This window comes from Chanos chanos, chromosome 5 (genome assembly GCF_902362185.1).
Source record: "Chanos chanos chromosome 5, fChaCha1.1, whole genome shotgun sequence".
Lineage (NCBI taxonomy): Eukaryota > Metazoa > Chordata > Actinopteri > Gonorynchiformes > Chanidae > Chanos > Chanos chanos.
In genome coordinates, this window is record NC_044499.1 from 5,402,156 (window position 1) to 5,414,546 (window position 12,391).

Below are 12,391 nucleotides of genomic sequence, written 5' to 3' on the forward strand. Positions count from 1 at the left end.
CAGTTTTAGTAAGAGTCATAGCGACACGTATGTTACATATATGTGTGACCTGAGACTTTTTTTTAAAAAATTTATTTTCAGAGATGCAGAGGACGATTTTTCAGTCTTTCGTAGTCACAGTCAATAACAGAGAAACAGAACGGACTGTGAGGAATTCAGTTCCTAAACCCAGCGTCTTACTATTGATTCCTCTGTGTAGAATCAGCATAAATTAAAACTTTTCAGTTCCATCCTGAGTTTGTTCTTCAGTTTCTCTCTCTCTCTCTCTTTCTCTCTCCCTCTCTCTCTCTCTCTCTCTCTCTCTCTCTGTGACCTCCACTGATATTACTCATACCTGGGGCCTGTGATTTATTCTTTAGAAGCTAGCTGAAACCCTTCCTGTTCACAGTGAATCTGAAAGGCATACATAAGTAATATATCTTCCCTTGGTTGTGACTGCCTGCCTTAGAGTTAAAGGTGGCTGCATCTTAGTTGTTTCATCAATCACAAGCTTCCAAAAAAAGGGGGGCACACTTAATGTCTCTATGGCCTGACGACGCAGCGGAAAACAAAAGTCCGCAGTAGCATTCTCATATCCCATTTTTCTTAACGTGAATACAGAGTTTACTGTTATGTATAAACCACAATATATTCTCATCCATTTTTATGATGTCTGCGGTGGATGTGGCTGAACTTTCTATGGAAATAATGTTTTTGTTTTTTTTATGGTATAATTTGTTGAAAGTTTCTTTTATTGATTATTATAAACTTTTATATACATTTTTCACCTTAAACACTAGACCAAGATCTTCCATGAATTGGCTAACCTGACAAACAAACAAACAAACAAACAAACAAACAAACAAACAAACAAACAAACAAACCTAATTATGAGGTTGTTCCAAACGTCAATTTAATGAACTGTCCACAGAAGCAAAGAGATCAGCAAAACACAGGTTCAATATACACGACAGATCTCTCAACTGTCCTTCTGCTGCGTTCGAAAAAACGCAGAAAAGACAGAGAAAGAAAAACAAAGAATGATGAAAACGATGCCACGGCATGATGTGCTAAACCAACAAACCAACAAACTATAGATTCAAAATAATAAAAAAAAAACCAAAACGTAATGTGGTCAGGGATCTGCTCCGATTCCGTCCCTCTGGGTCGTTTTCTGTCTCTGACTCTGCCGTTCTGACGAACGCGTGATATAAGAGCATCCCTCCAGTCTCTACACGTCCCTCGTGTCTTCACGCTCATCTGGAATTCCGTGGCCTCCCTCACACAAAGGTTCTTAAATCTTTTCCTCCAGAGTCGGGACCTCTGTTGAATTTCACACCTTTCCGTCTAATTACAGGGGCCTGAACGCCCCAGGGAAACAAATGTGTATATTTCTCAGCCTGTGACATTTATTTTAGAGTGTCACATGTGCAGCATGTCTGGGGGAACAGCCCCTGACTCACAATGAGAGAAACCCATAGCGGTACAGGCTGAACTGCAGAGTTGTAGCTTATTCGTGTGGGCATCTGTGGATAGGACGACACAGGATTTGAGGAGAGGAAAGGGTTTTTGTTTTGTTTTTGTGGTTTTTTTTTTTTTTTTTTCTAATTTTTCAACCAGAGCCATGGTTTGAGAATCAAAAAATGTTCCATATCCCAAGGTGCCATATCTCTCATACAATTGCATTCCGTCTGTGCAGCACACTTGCATCAATTTAACAAGGCAAAACAAAAATAAAACAAGCCAAAAAAAGAAAACAACAACAACAACAACAAAAATGAGTTGTAAAAATGGTCAAACCAACAACCTCAGCTATCAGCTGAAGAAAAAAAAAATCTTGCGGGGGTGGGGTTAACCCTCGCCCATCCAAAGCCTATCAGTAAATAGGGAGAGTGACTTCCAACTAAGGTTTAAAACTGGTAAACTTGAGATTTGCAGTCAGAATGAGTAGCTGCTTGGCTGATATTCTCTCTATTTTTGTCTGCTTGATTAATTGGACACTGTGTAGATGAAGGGAGAAGAATGAGATTCGTCCATTACAGAGACAGAGAGAAAGAGAGAGAGAGAGAGAGAAAGAGAGAGAGAGAAAGGACTGTAACTGGGTAAGAATGGGCTGTTCTAGGCCTTTAATTAGCTCCTCTTGCGTTACTGACATCCAGCTCAGAGTAATGCAATTGCTCTCTGTCCAGTGCCAGGGCCAGTGAGACATGATGTGCCTATGAGAGAACATTTCAGAGGCCTTCTCGTACGGCGTGGATGCGTCACCGGCCCCTGCGCCACTGACACTAACCTCAGCGCACTCTGACTGGAAGCCCTCATTGGCTGCCCTCTTCTCTGAGAGCAGGACCCTTGGGAAATTTGGCTCTGTATCTAACAGATTGCAAATGCGCTGTGATTCAGCCGCGATTGCTTGTCTCGTGTCACGTATGTTCTAAAGCAGCATTTCTCAACTCCAGCTCTGCAGGCCTAATTGAACGTACATATTTCATGTGGCCCTATGCTAATACACCTGATTCTTATAAAGGTCCTGGTGAATACTGGACAAGCAGAATCTGGGGTGATGTTTCTGGGCAACAACAAAAACAGCAACAGCAACAACAACAACAACAACAACAACAACACGTGTCCAAAAGACAGGGGCATTTATTTTAAAGAATCTCCTTATACAGACATACAAATGATTTTAGAACCAAACCAACCAACCAAACAAAACAAAACAAAAACAAACAACAAAATATACTTGGCTCTTATTCATCTTTAAAACTGACATGTCTCTTTAAAACCGCTGCGCTTAATTCACAATGAAATCACTGGCTGCTTTAACCTACTGATAATACTTGGAGACTTTCAGTGGTTTGTAATCAAACACTTACTTGGAGCTTTCAGTTATGAAAATTAGCCATGGCCAGAAGCAAATCACATTGAGATGGTCGCTAGAACTGGAACTGAAGAAACAATGAAAAGATGACACACCAACAACTTTTATGTTTCTGCGTGATCTTACAAAAACTTATGACAGCTGTTTACATCACTGACAGACAAACCCTCCTGTTAACATCACTGACAGACCCCCCCCCCCCCCCAACTAATAACACAAACATCTCATTGAGATGCATTCCCTGGCACAAGCATTAAAGGACACAGTGTGATACAATAAGTAAAAACGAATGCCCAGCTCAGGGCTGGCAAGTCAACCACAGACAGCAGAAAGCTGGGCAGGGGTGTGGTCTGACTAACAGGCCTGCACCTGTCTAATGAGTTTAGATTATGGCCTCTAGGTTAAATTTTTCTTTTTGGCAAGTGATGAGGCAGATTCCAGAGATGTCTGGTTTCAGTTTATTACAAGCTGTCACGCAGTTAAAAGTGTCCTCAAAACTGATTTTTACACGACGCAGCGTTTGCGGTTAGCAGATGGTCTGAGAAAATTGATGGAATGCCTGTCTAAGGATTTGTTTACTGACATGTCTCCCTGCTAGAAACTTCCGTGGATCCGCCCACAGACGCCAAAATTACCAAAATGGTGAACAATACTAGAAACCACAACGGTGCAAAAGTGACCTGTGGTTGCTAAGCAACTGGGCACAACTCTTGTTTTAAAAAATATTAAGATGACAGTGACCTTGGTTGAAAACTGTCATTTCCTTGAAGATACTGAGAGTGAAGCCACAGGTTAACGCATTGAAAATATTGAAATAATTAAGTGAATCATTTTTAGTATCTTAAACCTCTTGACCTACATGCAGAAGGATTAAAAACGCAGTGTCTTCTGTAGAGGGCTAAAAAAAAAAAAAAATCTAAGACAAATTCAGGTCACAGAACATCGCTGCAGAAGTCCTGTTAATATGGGGGAAATAAAAAACACTACTTTTTACAGAAATTTATTTGCTGATGAGGGATGGCTGAATAAAAACTGGTGTTGACGGACAGACTTCTGTTCATAAGCCTCGAGGGACAGGCTGGCCACTGCACCGTTGACTCGGGCTGGCTTTTCGCTCACTGGGTGTGATGTCAGGCCTCCATGATCCCAAAGGTAGGTGGTTTGGGCGTGCCCTCCAAAATAAATAAATGAATAAATACACTGCAATAGCTTCCAAGCAAAGTTTGAACTGAGATTAACATACAGGGCGCGAGATCGGGGGGCGGGTCGGCGTTTTTTTTCTTTTGTTTGTTTATTTATTTGTTCATTCTTTTTCGGAGAGCTGAATGCACAGGTTACGTAACGTTCTGAGTTCTGAGACGTTTCGAAATGAAAAACCTGCCCTTGGCAGAGAGGACGTGAGAGCCTGGTGCTGCTATGACTACAGGGAAAAGAATTTTATAAATCCATCAGGCATAGGACTGAGAAAGTTGAGAATCTGCGGGGGACTCAGTGAAGCGCGGTGGTCTTTCCTTGAAAGGTGGACCGCGCACGCAAACAAGCCGAACAGAGCCGACGGAAAATTTATTCCGAATCCCACAATCCCACAACAATACCACAAACAATACCACCTTAGACTACATTTTATTCTCTCTCAAAACCTCGTTTTATTATTTTACACAAAACACATAAATTCAATCAAAGCCACAGAAGTTCAGTAACAGGACAGAGAGAGTATCACACTTCTGATACTGAAGATGAAATATCGCATCACCTGCTTACAGCTCAGTCAGTCCTTATCTGTCTGCTGTGTCTGGACTCAAAATCACGTGACTGAACGGATCAAACTGGAATAGATTTTTGTGTTTATTCCTCCGTTCGTGGGATTTAGACTTCCTCTGCCAAAATCTTTGATATATAAACTATGACTGAGCAACAAATAACCCCCAGGCTTATTTTGAACCTCCTTGCACAGACCTGAGATGTCCTCAACAACTGAGAGGTAAACACAATATATATCTATTTTACTCCTATTGTCTTTCACAGCACAGCACCAAACAGACGCCAACGAATATCGCCAAACTCTGGGCTGATACTGTCCTCAGATACGGGGCTGATGCACACCGTTGGTTTGTGATGGGCTGGTATTTGTCTGAGAGGACTGAATGAGCTCAGTTAACAAATTAATACCCGTTTTCTTTCCCTCCTCGGAAGATTCTAGAGCCGATGGCGTGAGAATGTTAAAGCGTTTTTTTTATTGCTAGTTTGGTCATGTGTTTGGGTGTGCGGCCTATAGGATCTACACCCGTGCCTTTTACACAAGCTGATTCTGAGTCCAGACATGAGGTTTAATAAGCAATACCTTAAGTCATTGAAACACATTACTTAAACTGATGAGAAACTGTTGATAAACACGCAGTTATTAGAAACACCTCAGATGTATAACCTACTCAAATTTAATAATAAATTATTGTCGCATACCCACCATCTTCACAAAAAAAAAACCAAAACAAAAAAAAAAAAACCAAAACAAAACAAAACAAAACAAAAAATCCCATATAGATATGCAGCAATTAACACATAAATTTATCCCACTGCGCTCTCTGTGTGTCTCTAGCTGAAGGACTTCTTTAGACGAGTCGCTGCATTGAAAACAAACTCAGTTACTCCAGCTGGTCAAACCAAACCTCACACTACACATTAATGTCGACGTGGCTGACACTTCCACTGCAGGTCAACCGACCCTCCGGCCCTTCCCTTAGGCACTCTGCGGTTCACCTTCTGTCTGACCAGACTCGTACTCCTTGTGGATGTCCAAGGAACCGTAGAGGCTCTCCAGCACGGTCAGAACACTGTCCTGAATGTGGTTCACTTGTTCTGCGGGACAGTACTCATCCAGACTGGACCTGCTCAAGGACGGACAATGAACGAACAAACAAACAAAGGAAATAAAGAGTCTTCAAAAGATAACGCAGGTACGATTTCCATAACCACAAAACAATTACTACAGTACGTGTTAACAATGGCTCTCAGATCCACGTGTCCGGTCAATGTAAAGGCTATTTATAGCTTCTCTCATACGTTACTGATGTGGTTAAAAGTACGTAGGCTCATTTCCTATGTACGGATCCTTCTTCGAGGAAAAGAATAGAAAAGAGAGGAAGAAGGAGAGAGGGAAGGCATTCCTAAGGTTGTTATGGCGCTGAGGAGGCCTTGGGCTGAATGGCCTTGGGGTTCATTGTGTTTGCTGACAGTACGGCAGACAGAGCCTGAGACCGATTTATGTGATGTCAGGGGGGACAGGCTGGGATAACGAGCGCCCCCCTGTGGCGTTCCGCGGCGTGACACGCCTCGTGTAATGACTCTGCGAGAGAGTAACGTGAGGAGCGGGAAACGGGAAGATGAAGATGAAGATGACGGACAAGCAGAAGGGACTCTGAGAACACGACCGTTTATCTCCACGCAGAGCCCAGCCTGCCTGGGCCCCTCGGTGAAATACTTTACGTTTTTTTTTTTTTTTTTTTATCCGTCGTTTCATAACGTTTGGGCGAATTAAATCAAAGAAGATGACAGTCAAAGTATGTAACGGAAATGATTCCATAAAAAAAAAAAACACAAAAAAAACGAAGATTTTATTTGAGCCACCCTTCCAGATGTGCATCATTAATAGTTAGCGCTGACACCGCAATCAGGTTAAAAAAAAAGAAAGGATTTAATCACCCAGAGGAACTGAAAAGGTGAGTTAACTCTGGGTTGAACTGACAGCGCTAAGAGCTTACAGGGTGGAAGGAATGCATTGGGAGAGGCTGCCCTAGCTGTGTGTAGTTCTGGTCTATTGCCTGGGCGAGCTTCTGTACCTGGAAATGGTGACGAGAGTGGGTTTTGGTAGAGCCTCCAGAATGAGCTCCACAGAGCAGAGCAAACGCTCGATCTCCTCCTCACTGCTCACGTGATGAGGAAGCTCAGAGTAGTCGCAGGTCAGCCCGGCTTGGTGCACCTACAGCAGAGGCAACACACACACACACACACACACACGGGCACACACACACAGGTTAGGTGGGTACAGTTGAGCAGAAAGGGAAACATAATGCACACACAAACAAACGACCATAATCTAATGCGGCACATCACACACACACACACACACACAAACAACCGTAATCTAATGCAGCACATCACACACACACACACACACACACACACACACACACACACACAAACAACTGTAATCTAATGCAGCACATCACACACAATAACTACAACGCATCACACCTCACACGCATTCACATACAAACAAATTCAGTGCACCACACTACACACACAGGCACACGCACAGGCACACACAAGCAGGGACCATGCATATCTTGTCAGCACCAATGAACTATTTCTCCCAAGAGCATTAAAAATGCATTAAACTTTTCTTTGCAAACGGCCAACTTATGAAATAAGAGCCCTGTACATATTTCAAGTCCCTGCTGACAGTAAACAAAACTGACAACAATAACACACACACACACTTTTATGAGACTATAAGCAACTGGGACCAGGAAAAAGAAAAAAAAAAAAGTCTAATCACCATCTCATAGTCTGGGGTCTCAGTCCGTTTCTTCAGGCTCTGCACGAGTGTGGTCAAAGGTTTCATTCTAAAACAACAAAGATAGAAATTTGTCAAGAGCTAACGACGAACAAAATTCTGTTCATTACAGTCTAACTGAGGCCTGTCTTCCCAACAGGCAGAGAGGGAAACGCTTGAATTCTCCATTACACATGTACGTTACTGCAATCCAATGTGACAGAAACCCTTTTTTTCCCCAGTTACATCATAAAATCTGATAAAGGCAGACTAAACTTGCTTCAAAGCAATTATCTGTGGTTGAGAGAGAGAACAGACTTTTTAAAAAGAAGTAAACTCCAGTGAAAAAAAACTTAAAAGGAATACTAAAACTGAGTTCCTTTCATTTATGTTACGCAACGCCGACGTTATAAAGCTTTATTTAATTAGACGATCATCCATGGAGATGATGTTAAAGCCATGTCACACAATATGAATTGTGTTAGAATTTAATAATATCCCGTTTAGTAACAAAATCTCCTAATGACATTCGCTCCAACTGAATGGAATGCTATTGCCCTCTTCTTTTTAATGTAGCTTTAAAATGCAACCAGTAAGATCAGATTCTGAGGCTCTTATAGCCAATGAGATTGTTTGTAGCAGGCAGGTTTATACTATGTCAAATACCGTGTGTGGGGGGGGTCAAAGTTATTTTGAGGACAGTTTCATAAAAATCTATTAAACCTAAGCCTATAATCTCATTCTTAGCCCTATTCTAATCCTTTACCTTGTCCCTTAGATTAACCCTCAATTAAAATCAATATTTACAAATAAAAAACACTTAAGTGTGTGTGTCTGTGCACGCGCGTGGGTGTATTTGTGTGTGTGTGAGTGTGTGTGTGTATGTGTGTTCTCTGTACCCTGGATGTGCAGCCAGGCGATTTACTGTCTCTTGACTGTCATCCTCCAGCAGGTCTGCAAACGCAGCCTCCAGATCCTCCAGCTGACGTGTGCGTCGCTCCACACAGTCTATCAGTGCCTCCTGCAACCCCCCCGCACACACACCCCCCCACCCCACCCCCAAAAAAAGGGGTTAGGGAAAATATCTTACTATCAGCCAGGGGAGTGACCAGCTGAGGGAAATTGTCTGGATGTCACCAGTATTTGTTCTCTTCCAAAGTCTGGCTCTTCTAGGGTACATTTTACTGTTGCGTTTATAACATTACCTCCTCCGTATTGTCTGCTGGCTTTTTGAAGCTGTACAGCTCCTGCAGTATTCCATACTCCTCCTGAAGAGGACAGCATTAATTAACGTAGTTATACCGGCTTCTTCAGAAAAACAAAATAAAACAAACAAAAAAAAAAAACCCAACACATTTAAAATGAAAGTTGGGCATCAAAGTTTAAACCTCAATTGACTGTTTTTTTACAATTCATATAACTTTTGCAGATTACAGTGAAGAAATATTCTTTTTGAGTGACCATTTCAAAACACTGAAACAAACCCTTGTGTCTAAGACCTCTTGACTGATACTAAAATGTCCCAAAGCACAAATTTAAATCTATTGGTTTTCGTGGTCTCATAATCTAAATAAGAAGAAATGGGTATATTTGCTAAGTACCTGAGTGTACAGCTCCTTAAAGGGGTTTTTACATGAGAAGAAGTCCAGGTCAATGTCAAGTATGTAAGAGTCAGTCTGTTCGATTACGGAGAGCAGCCTATTCACCACCTGGGCGGTGGAACCCTTATCAGAGTCTGTGTTTTCTTCCAGCTTGGTTGAGTCTACACTTGTCTTGGTTGTGCTGTTGTTGGGTCCTGAGGAGGTGCTGCCACCTAGTGGACTTGAAGTGCAAGCACAGGGACTGCTGCTTTCCTGTGGCTGATTACGGTGTTCTTTCTCCGCCCCATTTACGGTTGATTTCAGCTTTTTAGCACCGCACGTCCTCTTTTCAACCATCTCTTTCTGAAGAGGGCCGTTCACAGGATCTACTCGGATGACGCTTAACCGTAAAGGTTTGCGGTTCTCCAGCTGGTCCTGCGGAACGTAGAGGGCGTCACTCAAAAAATAATCATCTGTACTTGTAACCCTGTAGGAACGAAGGAGTTCAGAATAAATACCGATTTCAAAATGACGTATCCTACAAATACAGTGATTCATTTCACAGACACTTCTATCGCTGGAGACTTGACAAATAACTGTTAGATCCCTGCATCGCAATCTCTGTTTGACCGCTGAGTACACGCAGGGCAGATGTGCGTTGACGTGGAAATGAGTCTGATATTGGATGCTGTGCTTGTGTGCAATGCGCGTTAAGTCAGAGTGACCTGATGGTGGTCGTGGAGGTGTCTTTCCCCACAAACATCGAGTGCTCGCCTTCTTTAATCTGCTGCGCCCAGTACGGGTGAAGCCAGGCCACGTGGGAAATGTGCCCGGCGTAGACCATTGGCATAATCCAATTCTCAATGCTCAGCTCTCTGCAGAGACACAACGGAAGTGACCACTTGTCATTAACGATTACTGCTCCATGGAAAACACAACCAATACACACACACACGTGCTCTCTCTCTCTCTCTCTCACACACACACACACACACACACACGCTTTCTCAACTTTTGGAATCTCAGAAGGGTTCTGTCATAACATTACGTAAGTGGCCTATACTTACTCTAACAGAGTGTCTTTGTCAAACACAGTGTCTGCAGGCATATTGACGGGAATCAGCAAATCGGGATGCGAGTCCAAATGGATCATCCTAATATCCCTCATCGAAATATGCCGGGAGGCTATAGCGCGGTATATGTGCCGCACAACCTACAACAACAACAACAACAACAACAGCAACGACAACGACAACAACAAAAATCAGTGTAGCGATCAATGTAGCAACATCTAGGCTGCATGAAGCATTGTTTAGCTTGCAACGTTTGTTTGATTAGCTGCTATTGCAGTGTTGCATTTTAAATGGTGGGTGTGCAACAGACTAGACCAGGGGCTTATTCCAGAAAGCGGTTTTAGTGAAAACTCAGAGTTAGATAGCTCAGAGTAGGTAGTAAACCTCCTGACAGAAGAGCCCTAAATGCCCCCCAGACCAAGTTTGCGCTTCAAGAAAACGCTCGTGACAAAACTTCTGTTGCAAGTCAGCTGATTGTTGCAGTCGACTGTAACATTGGAAAAAAAAAAAAAAAAACGTTTGTTGTTATAAAGTAAGGGTTCAAACTGCAACCGTTGCAAGCTCATATGCCAAAAAAATCACACCACTGTAATATAGTTCATGATAGTGCGATAGTGCTTTATGATACTATATTTGCACACAAACTAATCTGTCTATGTGAGTGTAATGTGAGCAGTACCCAAACCTCTGTAACTGACAGCTAACACTGCAGTAATAAATGCTAGTTGGTTGCTAAAGACTCACATCATGATGGTCTTCCACAATCCATACAGGCAATTTAACATACATGCGTTTCGGTCGCTGAGTTTCCATGTTGCGAAAACAACAATTGCATATTAACAAAATATACGGCACACTAGGCACACTGTGTGTAACAGTGTTTTTAAACCGGGCGGAAATCTGCGGCTATACAAACTGGTGCCTAGGGTAAACGAAATTAAAAGGTTACAACGTCAGGAGACCAGCGTATTCTCTGACATCTCGTAAAATATACACAATCTTGAGGGATTTCATATCTAGTAAATGACATCTTTGCAAAAACAACGGAATTGAAATATGTGAGCATTAGTTCCGCAGCGGTAGTCTATCTATCTATCTATCTATCTATCTATCTATCTATCTATCTATCTATCTATCTATCTATCTATCTATCTATCTATCTATCTATCTATCTAAGGCATCCCATAAGAAATTATTTTGTAAATATCAGTGCGATATTACTGTACTACTCAAGTTAAGTGACTATAATCTTACAGTCTGCATTTCACTCAGAGGGCAAATTACAGCAGTGATCATTTGGGTAAAGAAGCAACACAGAACTGTCACACACACACAAACACAAAAAAAGCTCTTGCAAAACAGAAATTAAAGATGTCCAGAGAAACAGGGGAAGCAGAAGAGGGAAGTCAAACTCTAAATAAGGAAGAAGATAAGTGAGAGTTATAAAAAGAACTGAGGAGGAAAGGCAGAGGCATGTAGAAAAGAGAAAAGAAGGGATGGTGCCACGGACAGACGGACGGAAAAACTTGAGGTCGGCAGAAAAGCCGATTTGAAACGGAGGGGAGAAAGTGGCAATGTGAAGGATGAGATGGCAAGTCTTCCTTATCTATGGCTGACAAGGAAAAAGGCAGAGGAACTAAAAATCTGTCATGTGGGAGAACAAAGTGAAAGAGAGGATGGTTGAGTGGAGGAGTGAGGAGAGATAGGTTTAGAAGCAGGAGGAAGAGTAGTGGTGGGTCACAAAAAAAAAACCAAAACAACAAAAAGCAAAAAAAAAAAACAAACAAACAAAAAAAAACAAAACAGGAGGAAACCTTGGAGCCAAAACAAGTTGTATAGGATGAGAAAGCTGTCAAGAGGGGCAAGTTTAGGTGAGGGATTGAGTCTGACCATTGAGATGAGAGATTGAAATGGACTAAAATATGGAAGTCTGAATCCTGTGTGAAGAGCTCTAAAAACCAAACCCCAGGGACAGAGCAAAAGTGAGGCTGTAGTTTTGAACACTGTGACCTAAATAACACACGCCAAACACAGCAGACATTCAGAGGACAAGTATTTTGAAACAAGATTGGGTTGAGGAAGAGAAAAACAAGAATGAGAGCCTGTGAAAGAGCAGGCATTAGTGAAAACGTTATTGGAGTGTTGTCAAGGGTACTGTAATGGTGGATAAGAAGTTAAAATAAAAACACAGAGGCTGAGATGCCAGAGCTAGAGACAGAGAAAGTGTAAGAAAAGGAAAGATGAAGAAATGAACAATGCCCAAGGAAGAGACCATTTTTTTTTTAGTTTAACAATACTTTTACAAACACATGTAACGCTAATACAGAAC

General features: G+C 42.0%; 1 protein-coding gene across 1 annotated transcript; it reads right to left on the reverse strand.

The window, feature by feature from the left end:
- Positions 1 to 5,528: 5,528 nt before the first annotated feature.
- c5h5orf22 (chromosome 5 C5orf22 homolog) lies at positions 5,529 to 10,875 on the reverse strand. The gene is made up of 10 exons (XM_030775757.1): positions 10,807 to 10,875; positions 10,057 to 10,202; positions 9,715 to 9,864; positions 9,302 to 9,476; positions 9,011 to 9,262; positions 8,615 to 8,677; positions 8,309 to 8,430; positions 7,413 to 7,479; positions 6,694 to 6,833; positions 5,529 to 5,742 (listed from the first exon to the last, which is right to left on the reverse strand). Exons 1-10 carry the CDS (start codon positions 10,873 to 10,875, stop codon positions 5,595 to 5,597), a joined length of 1,332 nt encoding a protein of 443 aa, XP_030631617.1. The 3' UTR covers positions 5,529 to 5,594.
- Between the last annotated feature and the right edge of the window lie 1,516 nt (positions 10,876 to 12,391).